Here is a 25,968-nt window from a genome sequence, read left to right as displayed (position 1 = left end):
TTCATTATTTAACCAGTCCTGACCAAGCCTAATCAAACCTAATCTAATCCCGTTCAGACTATCACTACACTATCTAACCAGTCCTAAACCCAGCACTCCTTGGTATCGATATATCAACGAAAAAACGAAAAAAAATTGTGCGACTAGCCCAAAAACATATCTTTAGTTAATATGTGGGGTTACCGCGGTGGCTTAATGGAAAAATTTATTGTCAAATGTTTCTGGAACCTCGCGCGTGACACCCCAAGTAGGATCTGTCCTCATGTATTACAGACTTAATCGTTGATTTACTCTTGACTAAAGAATCAATAATAAACAAGCCATGGTAGAAGGCTAAAACGAACCCAATAACAAAATAAATCAGTATGCTAAGCGACCAAACAACAAGTTGAATATCGACCCTACAAACACGCGCTGTCATTGCTTCTGCTGCTTCTTGAACACCGTGTCCCTCATTAAGCGGAATTGCTACATGTGATTTAAAAAAACAAACAAAAACGATACATATAAATCTATTGCAGCTTCCATAATCTATATGATGCAGAATGTGTAAGAAGGAAATGAAAAATTAGAAAGTGTGGAGGAGGTGGGAAGGATTTCGGTCGGAGCGGGGATCCAGGAGTCTCCTGGAGCTGGACCGCACTTTGAGCCATGCTACTCGTCAAGCAACATGATATTAGTTATACACGTGTTCTTATTTCTTGCCGAAACGACTACTTCCCAAGTAAGTACACTCTCGTCAATTTTTAATTTTATTCTTTACTCTTTTTATAATCTAGCTGATTAAAAAAAAAGTCTTCATTTTGATTTTAATTTTACTTATAAAAATATCGAATGCATTTGTGATGGCAATTTGTATGCACTTTTTGTGCTTCTCAGTAGCCTAACCGGCCTAATTTTTCAACCGTATAGATATCTCATTTTGTCTGTAAGTTTAATAATTGTAAATAAATAATATTCCAATGGGGTCAATAGTCTTGGATGAATTTTGCACTTTAAAGTGACCGCTGAAAAGTAGGAAAATGCAAATTTTAGACCAGACCTTTTTTTATTATGGTTTGTGCTTTAGTGCTAATTGTGCTCTGAAACAAGGAAATATTTTGAGATCGTACAAAATGGACTGCAGTGCATGGTCTCACTGTCAGTAGTAATTTTCTCTGAAAAAAACAAAAACAAAACAATTTGAAACAAATGCATTCGACTCAAGTAGATAGCATATTTTGAAGAGTATTTTGACTTGAAGTGAGAGGCGTTTAGTCTTTTCGCCATCTTCACATCAGAAAAACCGATTCGTATGAATGGAAGGAGTCTCGCCTCTCACCCTGCTTAAAACCCTGATCAACTCTCGCGTAAAGCCGAAGCAACGCGTGAATATCGGGAAATGAGGCGATTTCGTTGAAGATTATCTGGCAGTTTTGTAACAACGAGGGTATACCTCAGTTAACACCGTTGTGGGGCGTTTCACTGATTTACACAATTAGTTCGCTTACTATGTTCTCAAGCTCCACCGTGATTACAAAGCGAAACGGTACGCGCCTTTTGGTCCAATTGGGCCAAACGCGTTTGCCGATCGTACATGCACAAGTTTATATGAAAATTATAATATTTACTTACAATTAATTAAGGTTTTCAGTTGAGATAAAAAAGTCAATGGCACGAGCGGGATTCGAACTCACGATCTTCGCCTTGATACGCCGTTGCTCTACCACTTGAGCTATCGTGACCTCGATCCACTCGGACACCAACCTCCCATCTCAACCACACCTTTTGAATCTTCCCACCTTTTTTTATCTCAACTGAAAACCTTAATTAATTGTAAGATATTAATTGGTCAAGCGGACCACGAAACTAGTGAAATTAATAATATTTACTAAATTCACTAATTTCGTGGTCCGCTTGACCAATTTCATCTCAATTAAAAACCTTAATTAATTGTAATAATATTTACTCTTGAAATCTTTGCGGTGGAGACGCAGTTGAGGCCATTTTGGTCAGTAAAATTGTGTTTTGGTTTTTCAAGTGGTTGTACTTCCACACGGTTCGCATAGGTCAAAGGTGACTTGCCTTACCCTGCTTATATCTCTGACTAAATTTACAAGAAACAACCAAGCTACAGGCAAACTACCGTATAAACCTGAAGAAAAACTCTCAATTACACCACCTGCTCAAAATCATATCTGATTTTTGTTGTTTCACCATGTTCAGTGGTTGATCACAATTATAGGTAACGCGAAGCAAGACGCTGACTCTTTGCACTTATATGAACTGCCTCAAATGCAAATGATGAGCAGAACAGTCTGCTTAAATCTCAGACGCATTTCCTTTTTAAGCCAACATCACTATTGAGCATTATTTCACATAAATGAAAATATGCTCACCCTGCATATAACCTGATCAACCCTTTAATATTGCGAAAACAGGACACGGCTTTTACAGCAAGTGTAATTAAGAAATTGAGAGCATACTTCAAGTCTTTGCTGGCGGAGTTCTTTGATGGCATGTGAAGATGTCAAAAAGGTGAAACTTGTCTATCAGATAAAACCTCAGAAGTGTTTTGATCAGTGGTATAAGCAGGGCGAGGCAAGTCTCCTTGATCATTAATTTCGACTGTTTATTAACAAAAGTCCTGTAGTTTGGACGTTTCCGATCATATTCTTGGTCGCCAGATGTGTTTCAGCCTTTTACAGTCTCGTTCAGACCCACCCCTAGATCTGACAGAATTCCTAAAGATCCCAGACAGATCACAACGGCAGAAATAGAAAGACCTGGATGATGGGAAATGACCTAACTTCAGGTTCATCACCCCATAAATCTCAACAAGGAATCTAACAAAACTCTGACGCGTTTCCTCCTCACTTTATTATTTATCAATTTGTTTTAAACATTAGAATCATAGTAGCATGGTTTTCAAGTAATATTCAATTAAATATACGGATAAAATTATTGAAATAGTCTATTTATTTGTAGGTTTCGTTATGATTTTAATCGTATAGATTGATTTAAGTGGCGTGTTTTCATTAATGCTATAAATTTCTAAGATCGTACGGTGCATTGACAATTAAAATAACATACAAATGAACGCCCTTGAAATAATTTCCATTTAGTAAGACCAAGAGTGATACCGAAACGATAAGGCCCTGCGAAGGATATGCCGAAGTTTCAAGGCGCTGTTTCTAGCCTTATCATTTTTGCTAGATTATCGAAACTGTTGATCAAGATCCTTCAGTCCTTAAACGAGTGTAAATTAAGGATCCGACAGGTTGGGAAGATCCACGCGGAAGGAATCTCTCCTGTTTTTCCTTCAAGGTTTCTCTGCCGTAAGAGTATTGTCGACCCTGTCTGGTTCGTGTTTTGTTTTAAAATGTAAAATTTAATTACTATTGAAATATTTGGACGAATTGAAAAGATCAGTGAGAGATTTAGGTTCATCCACTATAAGATGAAGTCTGCATACAGAAATGTTCATCCGTATATTTAATACAGGTTGTTGGACGCGAGGAACTTAAAACAAAATAGTAAAAGCTAGTTTAACCAATTTTCTATGGCTTGTGTCTGTCGATCACTAAGACTGCTTAGCACAGGCGAATCACATCCCGAATATTTGTGAACAACCGACACATTCAGATAGAAATCGTGACGATGAAACCGGTGGCAATAACCATTAACTGCCTTTTCTAAATCATCCCCTAAAGGACTAACATCGCTTAGAATGCAGCCAATCTTGATCTTTCAAGCCGAGAGAAAACTGCAACAATATTGAACGATTATGTAAGATAATCATTGATCGATGGAACATTAGACTGTGGGGGTGAACAGGGGAAATATTGACCTTATACAAGCCTTATTAGGGGGCTATTCACTCACATCTACCTTAAATTACAAATTATTTTTATTATAAAACAACTTTATCCTATAAATATAACAGCAAGGTTTTACTTTTTTACTTTTTAAGCAGGCTAGGCAAAGGCAGATCGAATAGAATAGTTTTACTTCTAAGATTAAAGCCTTATTAGGGGGCTATTCACTCACATCTACCTTAAATTACAAATTATTTTTATTATAAAACAACTTTATCCTATAAATATAACAGCAAGGTTTTACTTTTTTACTTTTTAAGCAGGCTAGGCAAAGGCAGATCGAATAGAATAGTTTTACTTCTAAGATTAAACTGATATTTCGAATGGGTAGATGTATTTGGCAAAAGTGTTTTACTTTGACCGATAAATTGTATGTCCGTAGTGCGACAATGGTTTGTTTTATTGTTTACTTTACAATTGGCCTACCGTTTAAAATAACAATTTACTTTTGAAAATTTTGAAATTTTCAAAAGTAAATTGTTATGTTTTTGGGACTGCACACACGAAATTTTCTCGTTACCAGGGAGTGTGCGTGGGTTGGATTAGGTTAAGTTAGGTGGAGTCAGGGAAGGTTAGTTAGGTTGGTTTGGGATAGGTTAGGAATGGTTAGGTTAGGTAGGGTTATGTTAAGTTAGGCTAGGGTTAGATAGGGATGGTTTACTTTTTTAGGCGAAACATCTCATGGCAACGCCATTTCCCATCATATGTATGTCCATCATGAACGGTCAACAGTGGGCATTGGGCACAATACTCAGAAAGGAATCTTGCCTTACTCGGCTTACATACTGATCATATCGCCAAATGTAGGGAAATATCAAAAGAAGCCGTTAGTTCGGCCTATTCACGCTGTTTGGCCTTCCAGACGTGTTTCGGCATCACACCATGGTAGCTTTATCGGTTGGCTTGGACATAAGCAGGGCGAGGTTAGATTCCTTCCATTTGTGTGCATAGTGTCAAATGCCCACTGCTGAAGATGGCAAAAAGGTGAAACGCGTATAACAGACCAAACATCGAGACTAGATATACCAGAATTTGATTTGAAACAACCAATCTATTTGTTGTTCTGTGTAATTTCTCTTTGAAGGCTGCAGGGCGATGAACCTGTAGTTTTCAACGACCGAACTATTTATAAGATCATCCTGGTCCTCATGTCTCGCTGTCTGTCAAGCCCCTTTTGACATGTCTATAATTGGTGATTTATTCAGAGATATAAGCAGGGTGAGCTTACTTCTGACTGGCCTAAACATGACGGACATACCAGAATATGATCGGAACCGATCAAACTATTTGTTGTTTTGTGAAATTTCTCGTTGAAGCTTGTGGGACGGTGAAATTGTGGTTTCGGATCATCCTCGTCTGCCTTGTCTAGCTGTCTGCCAGACTCCTTTTTATTACTTGCCTTCAGTTAGCGAGATGATCAGGATTATAAGGAAGGTGAGGATTCATTTTGTCTTTCTGGGACAGAAATCTTTTCTAGTTTGGTCAGGATATTTTTTTTTTATCAGGAAAATTTTTATTTTTTAATTTTTATTTTTTTGGCCATTTTGTCCGCCTGTCCTTGCTGGTTTTGGCCTATCAGACTTGTTTCCCTTTTTCGCTGTTTTCATTAGTGGGTATTTGACATTGGCAAAAAGGGGTCTGAAATGCCAAAACAGCGAGGCTAGTTGGACCAGGATGACCAGAACCTACAAGTTTATCCCCCGGCTGCCGTCAAACAGAAATTTTTGAAAAAACAGCAAATGGTCTGGTAGATTCCGATCATTTTGAACTACCTAGACTCGCGGTGACGACTGTTACTTATGTTTCTGTAAGTCGCCAACTTTATCGAGCATTTGGCACAATACAAATGGAAGTAATCTTGCCTCACCCTGCTTATACCCTTGACCATACCTCCATCTATTGGAAAAAGTTAAAACCGTTAGACAAGGTAGACCAGTAGATCGGAAAAAAATAAGTTTGTCGTCCCGCAGTCATTGGGTTTTCCCGATCATTCTGGTCTTGATACCTATTGCAGTCTAAACTGGTGGTACTGGATTATAAGCAGGGTGAGTCAAGATTCTTTTCATTTATGTGAATCGACCCAATTGCTAAGTATAAATAACATGTAACACTTCGAAGCTTAGTAACTTTCAAACGAATGCTATTTTTTTGGTCTGTAATTTGTTGAAAAGTCAAAGTTGATTTCCGTTATTTGCAGATGAAATGTAAGAAATGTTAGATCCCTTTTTTAGTTGAAACACTGCAGAGAGGTCTTCAGGGAGATCGCTTCGTCGGTTGGTCAGACCCAGACCAACTGATGAAGTTATCATGGTGAGATACCAAAACATGTCTGACAGACCAAACAGCGGACTAGGTCGATCTAGCGGTTCCTTTTGACATTTCCCTACAGTTGGCGATATGGACAGGGATATAAGCAGGGTGAGGCAAGATTCCTTTTTCTGTATTGTGTCAAATGGACATACATATGATCGGAACTGGTGTGCGTTGCCATTTTTTATCAATATTGATGATTTTAGTATTTCATCATCGGTGATCAATTTGGTCTACGATTGCAGCTGTTATTTTCATATATTCCATATATTTTCATTCATGATTCAATCAGTGCGTGACCATAGAATTATGCAACTTATTAAACGTCCTGCGTGCTAATTAGGAAATCGCAAATAAATAAATTCAGTCAAAACCGACAATTGAAATGTAAACAGGACGTAAAACGCCTCTCTTTGCACGACGGCACTGATGAAAGACCCCGTCGGGGAGCTTTCTGGTGCGGATACACTGCATAAATGAAAATATGGAAATAAAGATAATGTAATAAGGACGATGGTGGGAGGAAGCTTCCGGCTTCTATTGTTCTCAGAATGTTGACCGTATTTTGTACCTTGATAAATATGATATTCTCGTAGCCCGTAACAAATCAACGTACTCCGATGTCCTGCATGATCTAGATATTGGAGGGAGGAGGGATTTTTTTAAATTTTGGGCTACCCTGGGAAATTCAAAGGACATAACCAAAAACATCTGTGCTAGTCTTTCCCACAATAAAAATTGAATCTCTGCACAAAGGCATTATGAGAGAAAATAAAAGACACTCTATAATATTTAATTTAAAAAATCTCTTTACATATTAAGTTCTAACAAATGTGGGAAAAAAAATTCTCTGGTCCACTCGATTTTGGTTGAATTTGAAAAAGACAGATTCCGACGGTATCACCCTTAACTCTTGGCACTTTTCAGCCAATTAATAAACCATTGATTTTATGATTCCACATTTGTTCTAACAGTAATAATTGTGGAAGAATAAATCAAAATCAAGAAAAAGAGAAAAAAGTTCGGTTTTGTGTTTGTCTTCAGCCGGCGGCTACATTAAGATGGATCGGAAACGAGTCATTAACCGTAGCCGAGCAAACAAATCGGCGTTTTTCAGAGGTCCATGTATGTGGTCAACTTCCGACAGCGTCTACTTAAAAGGAAGATTGCTTTAACGGTCCGTTTCGCAACGATACTGGGACTACCGTTAAAAATCCTCCTGATTGTAAAATGACATCTCAAAGTCTTCACGCTCAACCGGGGTCGTTTTCTGTTTCAGAAGAATCCCAAAAAGGCCACAGGCAGTTCAGACTGGATAAATTTCTTCGGAAGAAACAGTGAGTATTGTGTTAGATTTATTGACTTCGCTGTATAGAAGGGAAATTGTGGAAACTCTGGCTTACAGAGCTGCCGTCGGACGGGGTCGAAATAGTGTGGCACGAAGGGGCGAAAGGTTCCGACGAGCTGTTCATCCAGACTCACGGAGAAGAGATGAAACTGAAACTGGAACCGAATACGCCGATTTTGGATCCGCACTTTGTCCTGATTTCGAGAAACCAGAACCACAGCGAACTCTTGCCCCTAGGACTGGTCAGGCCCTCTTGCTTCTACAAGAGCACCGAACAATATAAAGCCGCTCTTAATATATGCGACGGAATGGTAAGATCAAATGAAACAATTAAATTTTAGAAAAAATCCTACTTTAGATGCTGTAGTCTTCCAATTTCAACTCACAAGTTGCACCAACTACAGGCGTGGGATCAACGAGTCTAATGAAACTTTTCTTGGTGATACTTGATTAGACGCTTATCCGAGCGTTAATACCAATAGGCCTTAGAAGCCGTAGAAAAACAACTATTTTAAATAATTTCGATTTCGCGTTACCGATGAGTGCGCATGGGTTGGCTGAGATTAGGCCAGGAATTGTTATTTTATGTAGAGTTAGAGAGAGGGTTAGGAATGGTTAGGATGTGTACAGTTGGGTTAAAGGACGGGACATATCAAGGTAGGTAGGGTGTATGTTTTCTGGTTTAGGGTTAAGTTAGGTAGAGTTAAGGTTAGAGGAGGATAGGGTTAAGGATGGGGTTCATGGAAGGTTAGGAATATTTATGTTATATAGGGTTAGGGACGGGTTAGGATAGGTTAGTAGGGTTATCTTTTTTTCTTCCTTTGATTTAGATGTATTTCAGGTTAGGATAAGAGGTTTTTTACGCAGGTTAAGAACAAGTTTGCAAAATTGCATCAACATTTTTGGGCTGGATTAGCCAGGAAGAACAATTTATTTTTTCTCCGCTGATATCCTGTTCCAATCAAAAAATTTATAAGTCCCTTGGATTTTGTCCAAATTCAACGTTCTTACGACCGTCGAAAACCTGAATTTCTCTTTTTCCAGGGCATTTCAATAATAATATTTATCTCATTAAGAAAGATAAACATTAATTAATTACTCCTCAATTGTGTTATTTTTTAATCTTCTGTTCTAATGCGTTTACAGAGGAACGCGTAGTTTATACGGTTTTAAACCCTTCTAAAGTTTCCTGCGGGTCAGTGGAGTCCTTTCAAAGTTATCAGCAAAAAAAAGTTTTTTCCCCTCAACAGTTTGTATTCAGAGGATCAAAAGAACAACAGGACAGACAGAGAGTCGAAGGAACGAACAAAAATACAAACAAACAAGGAAAAGGTTGTGACTACGGCCGACGGCTAAACAGTCAAACGATAGAAAAAACAAACAAACGAATAAAGCAAGAAAAATTTTAAAAGAAATTATATTCGTGGTTTTACGCTGACTGTTCAGCACCCCTCGCAAGTTTTCCCACTATTAGCACTATTGCTACGCCGTTTTCCGCTGCTACGGTTCATACGGGTTCAAAATATCACCAACGCGTTGTTTTTTATATTCTACAACTTATTTCAAAAGATGTTCACAAAAAGAAAACTTTGCGACGTATTACATAAGCCGGATTACAATTAGACTTCCGTAAGTTAATAGGTAGTTCATTAACTATGAATTGTGAATAATACAACTGAGCTAACGATGAGTGGCGGATAAGGACACCAAGGTTTGCTGGCATGATGATTAGGCTTGTACTTAGGTATGACCTTTACAAAATGCTAACGGGAAAAGAGCCAAGGAGAAGAAAACAATTAGCTCAATTTCAGTTCAGACTGGAACCAATTAAGATGGAAAATTTTATCCAGTTTCGCCAGCTGATATAAGATAGTGCTACAGTTTTGTAGTTAACGTTATGCAATTCTCTCACCCTCAGAAACTTGGAAATTTCTCTTAAAACATACATTTTTATAAATGGGCTGTGGGTTGGATAGTCATAGTCATAAAGACTCAAATTAGAATAAATTCAACAAATTCATTGGCCTTCGTGCTCGATGGACCGTCTATCTGCTCCATTCTCGTACCGATTCTAGAATTTTGATTGAAACAATGAATTCCCCTAAATTTTTCCATTATTCAGTATACGAAGCGTGTTTCCCTTAAGCGACCATCCATTGCTCGGAAGCGGCGATCTGAAAGCTCGAGTTCCCGGACTACGGGTTGGAGGAAATGGAAGTTCGATTACAATTTTATTACGGATTGTTTTAAACAACGGTATGTTTTTTGGCTGATACACAATTTTTGCGGGACCATTTTCGGTTCATCGATTTCGTGGGCATGGGTTAGGAATGGTTCGGTTTAGTAGGGGGAGGGGGAGGGTTAATATTCGGTTTAGGGTTAGGTTAGTGTTAAGCAACCCTATACTGAGGGCGGTTATTTCCAGATTTAGGTTTTGAGGTAGTGTAAAGGTTAAGAATGGGTTAGGTTAGGTAGAGTGATTTAGGCTAAAAGAGATTAGGTTATGAAGAGTTAGAGTAAGGTTTAAATTGGTTTAGAAATAGTTATGTTACGTAGATTTAGGGAAAGGGTTAGGTTAGGTTATGTAGAGTTAGAGAGAGAGAGAGAGAGAGTTAGGTTAGAAATAGTTAGGTTATGTAGAGTCAGGGTTAGGGACAAGGAATTATTAAGTTACGTAGCGTTGGGGTTTTTCTTACAATTTCTTCACTAAAGCGACTCTGCACCAAAGGCCTATATGTTCGACTTTAGGGTTAAGTTAGTTGGGGGGGGGGGGTTTAGAGATGGTCAAAGAAGGTTATGAATAGTTAGACCATGTAGGGTTAGGATAGGTTAGTAGGGCTATTTTTGAATATGTTTTTTTACATTTGTTGTAAATATATGCAATATCACGCAGCAACGGATCGAATAAACATTTTTGAGCTGGAATAGACAGGGGGAACTTATTTTTTCTCCGCGGGTTTTCTTCCTTAGGTTAAAAATGGTTAGGTTATGTATAGTTAGGGAGAGGGTTAAGTTAGGTTATGAATGGTAAGGTTATTTAGGGTTAGTGTCCCTGACAGGGAAATAAATATTAAGTTAGGTAGGGTTGGGGTTTTTCTTACATTTTCTTCAATAAAGTAACCCTGCACTAAGGGCGTATTTGCTCTGGTTTAGTGTTAGGTTTGGTATGGTTAAAGTTAGGGGCGGGTTAGGTAAGGATAAAAATAGTAAGGTTACGAATAGTTGAGTTATGTAGAGTTGGAGAGAGAGTTAGGTTAGGTTGGAATGGTTAGGTTATGTTGAGTTAAGGAGTGTAAGGTTTGACCTGTAGTGTTTACGGTTGTTTAATTGGCGTTTGCACGATAACCCTAGCTTACATTTCCAAGTTTAGCGATAGGGCTAGGCTAGTTAGGTTAGGTTCAGGTTAAGGTTTTTCCCTTCAGTAATATCTTAACTCTACGGGCTTATATGCCCAGGTTTAAGTTTTTTAAATTTTCTTCAGCACAGTAAGGGCGTATATTTCCAGGTTTCGTTTTGGTTTATCTTTTATCATTTGGATTGGATTTTTGCTTGCCGCGTCTAACGAACCCAAATGCCCATTTCAGTTCTCCTAACTTGAGGCGATATAACTTGGCTTACTGTCCACTGGAAGTTTCCTGAAAGGGAGCGACTTTGCAGTGTTATGAATAGTCCAAACCACCTCACTGCAGTCTACTGCGGCAGTATATTTTTGACAAAGTCGTTTTTCCTAAAGTTTAGTTATAGAAAAGTAGAAGTAAAGCGTGTAGGGAATCTTGCGGAATTTGTTTTACTGGTCGTTTATTCTAAATTCTAGGTTCAAAACCCGTATTAATTGCGGAAGGTTCGGATCGAAGAAAGCCGATGACCCATAAGTCGGTGTATTCGGAAGCTTTGAAAAGTAAAAGATCGACTTTCCCGATGACAATGTCCAAGTAGCCTAGTTCTACCGTGCCCTACACTCTTCGTATAAAAAGGTCTAATCTCGTTGCTTAAACTGAGAGAAAAAAAAAATCAGGACGAAAATCGTCTCTATTCACACCAATTTTCAACGCGTAGTTTCTTTTGAACGATTGATTCCACTAATTTTGTCAATAACTGCCGCCGAGGTTAAAGCGATTATCTTCGCATCGTTCCTCGCCCTGAGGGTTGTTTAGATGAAATAGTTTACTAATCTTGCTTGTATTCAATATGGTTACGATGGATACCAGGAAGCGAGGATTGTGCTCCCAGGCACAGGAACCTTCTGGCTTATCGTACTTTCCTAGTCGTTAGTTCAGTGCAATCGACTCAATCCTTCTTCTCATAAATATTAGAACATTACTGTTGCTGCTACAATCTCATTCCATGAGTTTTTTTGCATCCAAGATTATGTTTCCATTGAGCCAGGGGGGTTTTGTTAAATTTTCATCAATTCAGCAATTCTGCACTAAGGGCGCATATTTCCAGTTTAAATTTAGGGTTAGGGTAAGAGTTAACAAAGGGTTAGGTAAAATAGCGTTAATTTGTGTATACATTTTCTCAATACAGTAACCGTGCACTAAGGGCGGATATTTCCAGATTTAGAGTTAAGGCTAGGTTAGGTTTTTCCTCAGTAAATTAACCATGCATTAAGGGTATATTTTTTCACTTTAAGATTAAGGTTAAGTTAGGATAGATTAGGTTAGGTAGGGTTAGGGTTTGTTAAATTTTTTTTAGCACGTAATGCTCCACTAAGGGCGCATATTTCCAGTTTTAGGTTTGGGGTTAGCGTAACAATTAAGTACGGGTTATGTTAGGTCGGGTTAAGTTTTGTTAAATTTTCCTCAGCGCAGTAATGCTACACTTAGCGTTAGGTTAGGTTAAGATAGGTAAGGTTAGGACTTTTAGACAGGTTAGGTTATGGTTAGATAGGTTTTTATCATTTTAATGCCCAATCTTTCGGAAAGATTTTTTAATTAAGTTTTTCGTAGCCTATAGATATTTGTACATATTATAAATGTGTTCACAGTGGTTTTTTTCACACGAACGGAGGACTTGCCATGAGAAACCGGCGAATGCTAGTACTTAGTGTGAGGGATTAAGGGGCAAGGAGGTCTAGAGGCGGGTTCTCGGGATGGGAATGTGTAGAGAATGCTCGAGCAGTAGGGTTAGGATGGATCGAGAAGTTGGTGTGAAACTTTGGGAATCCGGAAGGGATCAGGGATTTGAAGTCATGGATAGTGAGGCTAGTGACGTAGGAGGAGCTTTGATGATTTGTGTGAGGTCTTTGATCTGAAGGTTTGGATCCGCCGGATGTTGGATGGCTTGGCAGAATCCAACAGTTCCACTCTGTATGCCAAAGTTGTCGCAGAAAAATTTTCTATAAGGTTAGTTTAGTGTTGACGGTCTTTGAAGTCATCATAGTTATCCAATTCTTCTGTTAAATTGTTATCTCTCATTCTTGTCTGGGGATTCCGTGTTCGCTCTCTAGGTATTATTATAGATTAGGTTAGGTTGTGTAGAATTAGTGTTACGATTATGGCAGCCGAGAATTCGAATGCGAAGCGCGAGCTTTGTTTTGATTTGACTGTTTAGGCGATATCTTCATAGTGGCTTACCAAATAATAACTATTGTGTTAAGGCTAATTGGTCTGTTTAAATTCTCCTATTTTGAATACTAGACCTGACTCGGTCCGCCTATCCTCGTTGTGATTTGTTTCGGTCATTTCTACGTTTTTTTGTGTTTAAACCCGTGAAATAACGATTTAGCCATATAATTTAGGATGTTTCTAGAATTACGTCGTTTTTTTTCCAGAGTGGCATCGTCTCATCCGGCGGAGGTCATTTTTACGCCATCAACCCGATCCCGGAGACGGTGTACAGGCGTCGTGGCAACTGGATTCCCCATCTGGTCGTCAAGAGGTCCACCGGCAGAGGGTTGAACATTAAAACGAACGACGAACTTTCTAGGGGGCAGAGCGGACGTCACCTCCTGCCACCGGTTCACGTCGAAACGGCGGTTTTCGTTGATCGCGATCTCTATCGACACATGACGACCAATTTTCCAAAGAATACGGACCAACAGTTAGTCACTTTCGTCCTCACTATGGTCAACGCTGTAAGCCAACAATTACGTTATTATATTTTTGATCCGAGAATATGAGAACAATGAATGTAGCTCTAAATACATTTTTGCCATGCTAATTTATACATTTATAAGACAGGAATCACTACTTGCCTTATATTTATCTATTAATATTATTTATTGCAAAATTAAAAAAAAAAAATTCAGTGCAATCTGATGCGGAAGGAAAGGAAAAAATGGTAGCATCCTGTAAACGTAATGTTTCATAGCGTGTATTTATGTTTTTCCAGCTGCCTGGTTAAAGACAAAAGGGCATCTCATTATCAGATGTCGCGCTAGGCATGTGTGAAAAGTAACGGTTGAGACTGTTCCTAATTTGAGCGCAGTGAACTGAGCAAAGTTATGGAGCGAATGTATAAAAAGTATATCTCAAAAATTGAAGCTCGCATTTCAATAACAATTTGACTGAGCATAAGTGTGTAATGTAGAGCTTAGAGCGTTTTGGTCACCTATGGTCCGTGTATACACGCTGTTGGTCTCTTGTACAATGTAGATCCAGTTTTTAGCAACAAAAAAAATTGTTAGCTTACTCGTTTTGGCCTGGCGCTGTTTTGTTCTGAAGCGTCTTGGCTCACCTTGTTAAAACCCATGACTAGAACAACCTACACAGGTACAACATTCTACATACCTGAAGAGGCAATTTCTCAACTAAATATTGTAAAATTATGGTCTGTTTTAGTTGTTTTTGCCAACTTCACTGGTTGATCGGGTAGTGAGATAAGACGTTTCTTCTTCATAATGTGGTCTATCTCTCCTCGCTGCTCTGATTTGGCAGATCTATTTCCTCCTTCCGCCATCTCCAGTAGTGAACGTTTCAATTGGATGTAGTCTTGCCTCACCCCTGTTTATATTTTGAACCACCAGTGAAAATGGCGAAACGCCACAAGCGGTCTGACATCTAGTGGGCATTTGATTCACACAAATGAAAGGAGCCTTGCCTCACCCTGCTTATAAACCTCACTAAATTGACTCGAAAGGACCAGGCTACACCAGCCCACATACCTGAAGAGGCAATTTCTCAATCAAATGCTGTAAAACCATTTCCTGTGTAAGTTGTTTGTACTATCTTCAGTGGTTGATCAGGGATATAAGCAGGGTGAGGCAAAACACCGTCTCTTTGCAAACCTTCTTATATTTTTAGCCAAAACACTAATAGTTGCGTCGTTTTTGATTATATAGTTTATCTCTCCTCGCTGGGGGCGTTTGATTAAATGGAAGGCGTCTTCCCTCCTGGTTTATATCCTGAACCACCAATGAAGATGGCGAAATGCCACGAGGAGTTTGTTAGAGCGTTTCTCCTTATCGCCATCTTCAGTAGTGGGCCTTTGACACATTTTACATAAATAGGTTCTTGCCTCTCTCTGCTTATAACCCTGAACAACCAGTTAAGTCTGCCCAAGGCTGACACGCATCTGCAGAACAAACAGACAGACTAAAATGACTAAACTACAGGATTTTTGACAATAAACGGTCGAACTTAATAATTAAGGAAACTTGCCTTTCCCTGCTTATAGCCTTTACTAAATTGGCCAGAATCGTCCATGTTACAAGCACACCAGCCTACAAACCTGAAGAGGAAATATCTCAGTTGCACTTGCTGTTAAAGCCATGACTTGTTTCCGCGGTTGTTCAGGGTTATGAGCAAGGCCAGGCAAGTCACCGATTCTTTGCAGTTATGTGAACAACCTTAAATGCGAATTATGAGCAGTGCTCAATAAGTATCGTCCTCACCTTAATTACACAGTTACCCAAAACAGTGATAATTTAGTCGTTTCTGATTATATGTGGCACTTGACACAATTCGAATCTTCGAATCGGAAAGAGTCTTGCCTCACCTGCTTAAAACCCTGAACAAGATTGTAAAAGGCTTAAACGCATCCGTCAAACCAAGGCAGGATAACATGATAGAAAACGGCCCAAACTACAGGATTTTTTGGCCAATAGTCTGTCGAACTTAATGATTAAGGAGACCTGTTTCGCCCTGCTTGTATCCCTGACTAAATTGAACAGAAACCACCAATATACGGGTACACCACTCTACAGATATGAAGAGGCAATACTTCAATAACAATTGCTCTTAAAACCATGTCTTGTTTTTACTGTTTTCATCATCTTCGGTATTTGATCAGTGTTTGTAGGCATAGGCAGGGTGAGGCAAGACACTCTTTGCACTGATGTATACGGGGTCAAATGCGAACGATGTCCAAAACACTAAACTTTCTTACCCATTGAAGATGGTTAAATGCCGAAAGGCGTCTTGCAGAACAAGACAGCGAGGACTGGCGAACCAGACCGGAAACGGCCAAGTTATAGGTCCACCCCGTAGACCTCAAGATGAAATCTCTCAAAGAAAATTTATATTACGTTGTTTAAGATACTTTGATCCTAGCGCAAGAGGTCTTCATCTTGCGGCTGCAGTGGGGTTGAGGAAACAATTTGTGATTCCAGGTCCAGCTTTTGTATCACGATCCGTCCCTCGGGCGGCCCGTTTCTTTCGTGATGAAAAGGCTCGAAATCCTCCACTCGGACCCACCGGCTCTGCACCGTTCCGAGGACATCGACAGGTTTCTCAGCAACTTCTGCAGCTGGCAAAGGGACGAGAACCCTCCGAACGATTCCGACCCACTTCATTGGGACCACGCTCTCATCCTCACCGGCCTCGACCTCTACGTCCTAAGCAAAAACGGAAAGATCAGCAAACAAGTCGTTGGTGAGTGTTATTTCCCAATTGTCAAACCGGCTCGTCTGACCACTGAGGTGATTTTGACCAGGGTTGGCACCGGTCGCAGGCATGTGCAACCCAACGAGCAGCTGTACCGTCAACGAAGGTCGCCACTTCGAAAGCGTGTACGTCGTCGCTCATGAGATCGGCCACAAGTCAGTATAGCAAGCAAGTAACTTTTTTCTTTCACCATTTCATAAAATAAGACGAATAAAAATATATTTATTGGCCATATGGCACGGTTAGTGCAACTATAATGCTCATTTGGGCAAAAACTGCTGTGGTTACTAAAATCAACTCTAAACTCAGTTTATTCTCATCTCTCATCGTTAGTTAAAAACCACGAATTTAACTCAACTGTTCTTCTTAGCACCTAAATTCCAACATAGAAACCATAATCCTCTGTTAAAGGAATGCCGGAGGATTCAAACATTTCTAGCTTAAGAGAATTTTAGTCACATACTAGCAATCCATAGCGATATAAAAGCAAGTTGATTGATTCATTATTACCTTCTTAAACAAGTCTTTTCAAATCATATTTACAATCCGGACCTATCGACAGTTTTAAGCACCAATCGCTTGCAGGTTACGAACTACACCTCTATCACCTCGGACACATCTCTCTATCCTATCATATCCTGGAATGTCCATCCTACCTAATGTTTTGTCAGATGCGTTTCTTCACCGGTTGGTCAGGTGTTTCATCCAGTCAACACTAACAAGACATCGCTTTACAATATTTAATTGAGAAATTTCCACTTTAGGTCTGTTGGGTGGTGTACTTCCATGTAGCATACCTCTTTCTGGTCAATTGAGCCCTGTGTGTGAGCAAATTGTGCTAAATGCCCACCACTGAAGTGCCTAAACTGTGTCTGATAGGAGAGAGTGAATGAAAGAAAGAAAGTGAGAGAAGAGAGTGAGTGAAAGAAAGAAAGAGATAAAGAGAGAGAGAGGGAAAGTGAGTAAGTGAGTGAGCGAAAGTAAGAAAGAGAGAGAGAGAGAGTGAGTAAGTGGGTAAGTGAGTGAGTGAAAGAAAGAGAGAGTGAGGGAAAGAGAGGAGAGAATGAGTGAAAGAAAGAAAGTGAGAGAAGAGAGTGAGTGAAAGAAGGAGAAAGAGAGAGAGAGAGAGAGAGAGAGTAACTGGGTAAGTGAGCGAGTAAAAGAAAGAGAGAGTGAGGGAGAGAGGTGAGAATGAGTTAAAGAAAGAGAGAGAGGGAGAGAGACAGACAGTGAGCGAGTGAAAGAAAGAGAGAGTGAGGGAGAGAGGTGAGAATGAGTTAAAGAAAGAGAGAGAGTGAGAGAGACAGACAGTGAGAGACGACAGAAAGAAGAGAGAGAGAGAGAGAGAGAGGAGAGATGAGTGAAAGAAAGACAGAGAGAGAAAGAGCAAGAGAGAGAGAAGAGAGTGAGTGAAAGAAAGAAAGAGAAAAAGAGAGGGAGTAAGTGGGTAAGTGAGTGAGTGAGTGAGGGTGAGAGAGAGAGAGAGAGAGAGAGAGAGAGAGAAAGAGAGAAAGAGAGGAGAGATGAGTGAAAGAAAGACAGAGAGAGAAAGAGCGAGAGATAGAGAAGAGAGTGAGTGAAAGAAAGAAAGAGAAAAAGAGAGGGAGTAAGTGGGTAAGTGAGTGAGAGAGAGAGATGGAGAGTGAGAGAGAGAGAGAGAGAGAGAGAGAGAAAGTGAGAGACGGAAAAAATGGCTATAAGACGCAGTTCATAGAAGTAAAACCTTCATATTATTACAAGTCATTAAATCTACAGAACGCGATCTTATTAGAAGATAAACTGCCCACAGAAGAATCATCATCCGAAACAGTAATTACATTTATATTATACATGGGACACGATACAGGAAAAAAGCTCGAAACGAAACGTCCTAACTTAAGCAAAGAGATACAAGGAAAAACTGTTGAATGAACGAGGTACAATTTTTTTTGCAATATATATCATTAATAAAATTTGGTTTATCGTTTGACAGAAACCATAAAAATTCTCCCCATAGTATTCTTCTTGTGTAGTTGGAATTTTAAATAAATGTAAGTTCGCCAAGGATGCCATGGGAAATCCATTAAGTAACACGAAGGGAGAAACTTTTATTTGCTTATTCGAGCAATTTCCATTAATTTTCTGTTAGCAAAGAACAATGGGCCGAGGTCTCCAACCTCTTTTTATCTCCCGGAGTTAATCTGAGGCCGGTGGAAGCGGAAGATAAACCGATCTGAAGATCGCGATTTCAACCTTTCTGGGTGTTCACTCTGGGAAACTGTTTCTACGGTAAAGCCAAGAGAACGTATATACAATGCGCCACCAAAGTTGGTTCAATTAATCTCACATAATGGAAATGGTGTCATGCATGATGAGATATGACGATCGCTCTGCGAGTTCCTGGGTCTCCCCACAGTTTCAAAATAGACATGTTGACACCCATCACTCACTTAACAAACTGATCTTTTTACGATGTTATGGAACCTTTAAATGTTCAAGGTGGTTCCTTACTCTTGACAGACATTGGCCGCATAATCTCCACGCCTTGAAATGCGCTGGCTTACTTCGAGTCATCTCGATTTTCCTCCCCTTTTTCCCTTCAACTATCATTCTGTCAACAATATACCACCGACCTGGCATTTCCCATTGACTGTCCTTCTCCTCAACAGTTTCAAACATTTGGCGTCTCCCCTTATCCTCCACGTTTTGTGTCTGTCCTTCTCCTCGACACTTTCGAACCTCTGGCGACTGCCCTCATCTTTGACAGCTCGCCACGTGTTTTGCCTGTCCTTTTCCTTGACAGTTTCAAACATTTGGCGTCTCCCCTTATCCTCCACATCTCTCCACGTTTTGTGTTTGTCCTTCTCCTCGAGAGTTTCAAACCTTTGGCGGCTCTCCTTATCCTTGACAGTTTCGAACCTCTGGCGACTGCCCTCATCTTTGACAGCTTGCCACGTTTTTTGCCTGTCCTTCTCCTTGACAGTTTCAAACCTTTGGCGTCTCGCCTTTTTCTCGATAGTTTTAACCTTTATAGTTTCGCCATACCCTCGATAGTTTTAACCTTTGGCTTCTCCCCTTATCCTCCACATCTCTCCACGTTTTGTGTTTGTCCTTCTCCTCGAGAGTTTCAAACCTTTGGCGTCTCTCCTTATCCTCGACAGTTTTAACCTTTGTAGTTTCGCCATACCCTCGATAGTTTTAACCTTTGGCGTCTCGCCTTATCCTCGACAGTTTCGAACCTTTGGCGACTGCCCTCATTTTTGACAGCTCGCCACGTTTTGAGCCTATCCTTATCCTCGACAGTCTCAAAACTTTTTCGTTTCTCCTTATCCTCGACAGTTTCGAACCTTTGGCATCTGTCCTTATCCTTGACATCTCGCCACGTTTTTTTTCCCGCCCTTCCTATTGACAACTTCAAATTGTTATCTGTTCTTCCTTGAAATGCTTCTATAATTTGAACAGTTGATTTCCTTTTTGTATATTGGGCATTAATACTTTATGTAACGTTGCATACATAAATTATCTTTGCCTCGGAGTCACCGTACTTTCACGATTACAGGGCTTTTATGATGCGTATTTATAGACAAAATCCATGTCATGGTACACATGTCATCATATGAGTTAATAGCGAAAGTGGATGGAAAAAAAGGGACAAATATCAGCCCCCCTCGGTTATCTAAGTTGAATTGTGTGCCTCACTTTTGTCATGAGAATCGATTTTCTAAGGCCTTCCTTCTTTCTCCTTTGTCTGTCTCAAAGATTGATTGAATAATTACACATTATAGACCCATAAAAACGTTCCTGATTATATTATCTGACTGATTTATGCGCCTTTAGTCAAGCCTATGCGACTTTTCTTTAAGTTTAATTTAAAGAAAGTTATTACAAAACGGATAGTTTATAAAAAAAGATGTTTTCCCTTAGAGTAGGTGACAATGATTTTATAAAAAGGAAGAACCGTTTTTTTCTTTGCATTGATATTGGTCTTTTCCATCAATGACCTCCTTGGAAATCTTTGTCCCTCTTCTTATTCAAAGCGTCCTCATATCCGCGTCACTCGGTTTTATTTCTCAATTTTCTTTCCACATCTTTTCGTACTCGGCCAGCCAACCGTTTCTTCCTTGTTAGCTACTAGGTCTGAACATAAGATTAAAAAAATCGATTAGCCTGTCATCCCTTTTTCACTTAAAAAAAGGGTTGCATTTATGCATTCATTTGCCTAGAACCTGACTGTTTAAAACGAAGATTTACAATTCTACTAAAAAAAATTTCCAACCCCACTTCTTCAAAATACTTGCATATTCAGCACTATCACCACTTATCAATTTGGTTTTAGATCTTTACATCTGTCATGCAGTCTTTTCAAATTAAAGGGTATCCTGCTTCAACACTTACTACTTTATTCTTAAGTCCTTCCTCAAGTGTGAGAATTGACAATTATAAGGCAAAGCCTATTAGGGTGTTCCGCTATGGAGTATCCTAGGACCAACCTCTTCACAGTTTACACCCTATACACATAAATTACAACTTTCGCGACCCTATCTGAGCAGCAGAAGCAACCCACAACACCACATTACAGATTGGTGCAATCACTGGCTCATTAAGGAAAATTAAAAGACGTTCACACTCAGAACCTGCCCATCAGTGCAGATGAACAATTAGGTCCATCAACAAACATTCCACTACCATGGGTTCTTCTTGGATAGCAGGCTTACATGAAACCCACTGGGTTCAAATACTGCACTTCTTTCCATCAACCATGTCCCTTGCAAACTTGGGCTGGAACCACTCTCCCGGAAATCACACCTCCATATTACATTATTTTTACCATATATTACTTTCAAATACCTGGCTCTTCCACCAATTTGTCAAGGAATACTCGATTTTCAAGATTTCAATTCTTGCAGACTGACTATTGAGTAGCCAGAGCCTGCTTCTAAGTCCAACAGATCCACATGGTATAACTGGAGTGCAAATGCATCAACATGTCACAGTATTCAAAACCAGTTCTTGCTAAAGCAAACTAATAAGAAGAAGAAGAAGAAGAAGAAAAATAACTTTATTCTGGGACTGGTGTCCCCTTAGAATAATTTACATGAGACAAAATATAATAACCTTCTGTGAAGTCACATAATTTAAAAAAAAAGGAAAAAAAAAGATAGATAGAAATCGAGGCACAATGTATGCCAGTAAGGCGGGCCAGAAGAGAAAATTACGAGGTATATTAAACAAAGACAAAAATAATAAATGTTATCGTGAGGTNGAAGATGGTGAGTTGGGTGGACGACATAAGCCAATGTTACGAAGGAGCTTCCATTTTGCTCGAGGATCAGGAGTAGTGGAGAGTGCCTCTTGGTAATGAAGGGCTTTGGCCCGACGGATATAGGATTGGGTTTTATTGCGAAGGGCTCGGAAGGAAGAGTGGTCTTCAGGAAGTTTGGTTCGACGAAAGCGCCTTCTTGCAGCTTCCCGTCTTTTAATTAGGGCTCTAATTTCGTCGTTTAACCAAGGAGAAGGAGGACGACGGATAGTGTGGGATTTTAGGGGGGCATGTTTGTTAAGGATATTGAGGAGATTGGAGGTCAGGAAGCCGACCATGGAATCGATGGATGAGCCAAGATAAACGTTGGCCCATTCGATCGATTCCAGATCCGGCCTCAAAACCTCGAAAGAAAGGGTATTAAGTTGACGGAACCTTATGGTTTTGGGTGCGGGACGTGGGGTAGGAATATTATATGTGATTTGGATCAAGTCGTGGGAGGAGAGAAAGGGGATAGGGTGTTGGGAGGAGGATAGAACTTTATCGGCGGAATCCACAACCATAAGATCAAGCCAGGTGGATACAGAAGCAGTGTGATGTGTGGGATTAAATGGAATACATGAGAGATTAAGGGAGAACCATAGATTTTCAAGGAGTCTTTTGTTGTAGGAGGCAGAGGAATAATTTGCTAACGCTAGATATAAGATTAAAATAAGATTAAAATAATAACGCTAGAATTACATAAAAAGTGCACAGCTGGGTTTCTGGACAAACTTTCTGGAAAAACTAGCAAGTGGATGAGCCTGTAAAAAAATGAGCTGACAGAGATCGAACACAATGCAGAATAGGAATTGGTCGGGTTTTAATAAATTAAACTTACACTTCATGAGAATTTTTTTCTGGCTAGAAGAAAGGAACACAAATAAGCCAGAGGTCTTCCTTTTTTGGCCATAGCTGAACCATCAATTTCATGGAGTGAAATTTGGACCAGCCAATGGAACAGTTTTAAATCAGAACATTCTGATAGTTCGAGTCGCATACCCTAACCACTCAACCACTGTGATCCCCTACAATTACTAAAATGTACAATGGTTTAAATAATTAAGATTAGTATTTAAATGACTTTAATATCTTAAAAAGTTTACATTAAAAGTTTGTTATTTACTTAATTCAGTACATTTATATGTTTAAAGCTCGTGGCATCAAACAAAGCTATGCATCACAGAACAAAGGGCATTAACATCAAAATAATTTTATAAATAATTCAAAAAGAAAACATTTTTCAAACATTACAAATCTACTTTATTATACTTTAAAAAAAACAACTAATAAACAATGGAATGGGATGGAATGAATGTACTCATTATCAAATACGTTCACTAGCCCAATGTCACTTTTGAACACAATTTAAATAAAGCAATACAAAATTTTGAAGAAATCTGACAATCATTTAAGTGTACGAATGTCAGGGAAACGAAAATTCCGACCTTTTGACTGATTGGAATTTTTGGAATTATTCAGTATTACACCAAACATCGATTATTAGCTTTTTGGCTTTTTTTTATTTATTCTTTCTCAATTTGGACACGTTTGACCCCTTTTTGTTCTTTTTGGTATTTTCCTTCTTTTGAACGTTCAATATTCTTGTCAAACGCCATGACAGAATGAGCGATATGACAAGAAGCGGGGACAGGAGAAGCAGAATTGTTTTTAAGAAGTCCATGGGCTCTTGCGCTGCCCAGAGAATGTATGAGTTTATCAGTCCTTCCCACGTATCTGTGTCTAAATTTAACGTTTTCTCTTTTGTTGGCTCCATCTTGATTTCCTGGAATAAAAACGTAAATCAGGATCATATCAGCAACAAATTAAATATTAAATTAATTCAATACACACAATTTTGATGCTGTTTTAATTTAAAGGCTGCTGCGATGAACTGGAACCAAGGGCCTATTTCCAAAGAATCTGAAGTAAAAAAAAAAAAAAGGTTATTGAAGCTGAGTCGCACACAACTAGCGAAGATAACCATAAATCATGCCAAAACATGCTTTACATGATTATGTATAATGTAAAATCATGTATGATTATAATGGTTTCTGAGGATGCTGTAAACTTGAAAAAAAAGAATCTTCACATACAAAAATGGTGGTGTTGATGGTCTGTGAGTGAAGTAACTCATGTTAAACTCTGAGACCTACCGAGTGAAGATAACCATAAATCATGCCAAAACATGCTTTACATGAGTATGTATAAAATAAAATCGTGTATTAATAATGAATAATGGTTTCTGAGGATACCATAAGCTTGAAAAAACGAATCACAAAATAAAAATGGTGGTGTTGATTATCTGTGAGTAAATTAACTCATATTGAAATGCTGAGACCCACCGAGTAAAGATAACCATAAACCATTCCAAAACATGCTTTACATGAGTATGTATAACATAAAATTGAATATTAATAATAAATAATGGTTTCTGAGGACGCCATAAGGTTGAAAAAAGAAACATCACAAAAAAAAAATATTAATGTTGATGGTCTGTGAGTGAACTAGCTCATGTTGAAACCCTGAGACCCACCGAGTGAAGATAACCATAAAGCCAAAACATACTTTACATGAGTATGTATAACGTAAAATCACGTATTATTAATCAATAATTGATTCTAAAGACGCCATAAGTTTGGATTTTGAAAAAAAAGAAACATCACAAACCAAAAATGGTGGTAGGTGTTAGTTGGTCTGCGAGTGAACCAAGTCATGCTGAACCACTCAGACACAATCCATGTTCCATAAAATCATGTAGTAATAATAAATAATTGTTTCTAAGGACGCCATAACCTATTAATTTTGTAAGCTTCAAATTTGTATGTAGTTTATTTTGTTTTATATTTCCACACTTTCATGCAGTAGGAATAAGGCGACTGAATGCACAAACAAAACAAACCCTTAAATTTGGTCATTTTTAACGTGTGGACGAAATAAACAAGAAAGTCGATAGAAAGAGAAGGCATGGATTTACCAAATCTTTCGTGCAGTTCTAGGAGTAAATTGGACGATCAGGTAGTGAAACTAGGGCGAATTTAGAGAAAAGCAAACTAATTATAAATTAAATAAATTATGATAATGAAACTCAATAAAGTGACACGACGAGGGAAAAGTGATTAAAAGGTTGACCGTCGTAAAAACGTATTTAGCCCTAATCTTTTTCACCTTAGCATGGAATTAAACGTAAATAAATACATGCGTTTCAGCAGTTTTGTCTGTAAATAAATAATTATATAAAAGAGAAATGTTTATACTTACGAGGTGGCCGGATCGTGGGATGAATCGATTTAATAAACTATATTTAAATGAAACGTTCGCTCGTTTCCATTCCAAATGACAACAGACGCTAGCCGATTGCCGAACGCCTCCTCCCAGGCGAAGGTTGCAACGCTGGTTATCTTCAAAACCCTATTGACCTTATCAACTAATTGATACGGAATGTTTCACAATATACCAATAAATTATTTAAATTATAATTAGTTACGGAGATATAATTGTACGATTAAATTCCCTTGGTAAAAATGGAAAAACAATTAAAAGTAGAAAATGAGAGCTCAAGTTGGCGTTGGATTACAAAAAAAAATTGTCATTCAATGGTGGATTATTCCTAACTTTTTGAACTTTTACATTTTGAATAGAAATGTTATTTAAACATAAAATCTATTCAACTTATAATTGAAAAGTTTGACATTCTATAACAAACAAATAAAACAGCTGAAAGTAAAAAATTAGAGTTCACGTTAGCTTTGTAAAAAAACGTCATGCAATGACTGGATTATTCTCAACTCTTTGAACTTTTAAATTTTGAATAGAACTGTAATTTAAACATAAAATCTATGCAACTTATAATTGCCAAAGTAGACATTCTATAACACACAAATAAAACAGCAGAAAGTGAAAAATTGGAGTTCGAGTTCGCGTTAGCTTTGTAGCAAGAAAAAACCGTCATGCAATGGCTGTATTATTCCTAACTCTTTGAACTTTTACATTTTGAATAGAAATGTTATTTAAACATAAAATCTATTCAAATTATAATTGACAAGTTTGACATTCTATAACAAACAAATAAAACAGCTGAAAGTAAAAAATTAGAGTTCACGTTAGCTTTGTAAAAAAAAACATCATGCAATGACTGGATTATTCCCAACTCTTTGAACTTTTAAATTTTGAATAGAACTGTAATTTAAACATAAAATCTATGCAACACATAATTGCCAAATTGGACATTCTATAACAAACAAATAAAACAGCAAAAAGTGTAAAATTAGAGTTCGAGTTCGTGTTAGCTTTATGGCAAGAAAAAACCGTCAAGCAATGGCTGTAATGTTCCCAACTCTTTGAACTTTT

General features: G+C 38.6%; 1 protein-coding gene and 1 long non-coding RNA gene across 4 annotated transcripts in view; one reads left to right on the top strand and one right to left on the bottom strand.

The window, feature by feature from the left end:
• The first annotated feature begins 259 nt into the window (after positions 1 to 259).
• Positions 260 to 25,968, top strand: part of LOC106664124 (A disintegrin and metalloproteinase with thrombospondin motifs adt-2) — a 33,373-nt gene continuing 7,664 nt past the window's right edge. The window contains exons 1-6 of one of the 3 annotated variants that reach the window (XR_002910482.1): positions 260 to 724; positions 7,447 to 7,504; positions 7,573 to 7,826; positions 13,289 to 13,591; positions 16,067 to 16,328; positions 16,390 to 16,495. Coding sequence is in view for 2 of the 3 variants with exons in the window: in XM_014389562.2 (XP_014245048.1) it covers positions 671 to 724; positions 7,447 to 7,504; positions 7,573 to 7,826; positions 13,289 to 13,591; positions 16,067 to 16,328; positions 16,390 to 16,495 (1,037 nt within the window). In the remaining variant the exon portion in view is untranslated. The remainder of the gene's footprint in view (positions 725 to 7,446; positions 7,505 to 7,572; positions 7,827 to 13,288; positions 13,592 to 16,066; positions 16,329 to 16,389; positions 16,496 to 25,968) is intronic. The other 2 variants (XM_024227878.1, XM_014389562.2) reach the window with 2 other exon arrangements.
• On the bottom strand, positions 23,381 to 25,022 carry LOC106664125. Its single transcript, XR_001340138.2, has 3 exons — positions 24,880 to 25,022; positions 23,473 to 23,541; positions 23,381 to 23,404 (listed from the first exon to the last, which is right to left on the bottom strand). It is a non-coding gene; the product is annotated as an uncharacterized LOC106664125 (long non-coding RNA).

Source organism: Cimex lectularius, unplaced genomic scaffold (assembly GCF_000648675.2).
Source record: "Cimex lectularius strain Harlan isolate CLEC.00 unplaced genomic scaffold, Clec_2.1 scaffold270, whole genome shotgun sequence".
Taxonomy (NCBI): Eukaryota; Metazoa; Arthropoda; class Insecta; order Hemiptera; family Cimicidae; genus Cimex; species Cimex lectularius.
This window is presented reverse-complemented; position numbering and strand designations above follow the sequence as displayed.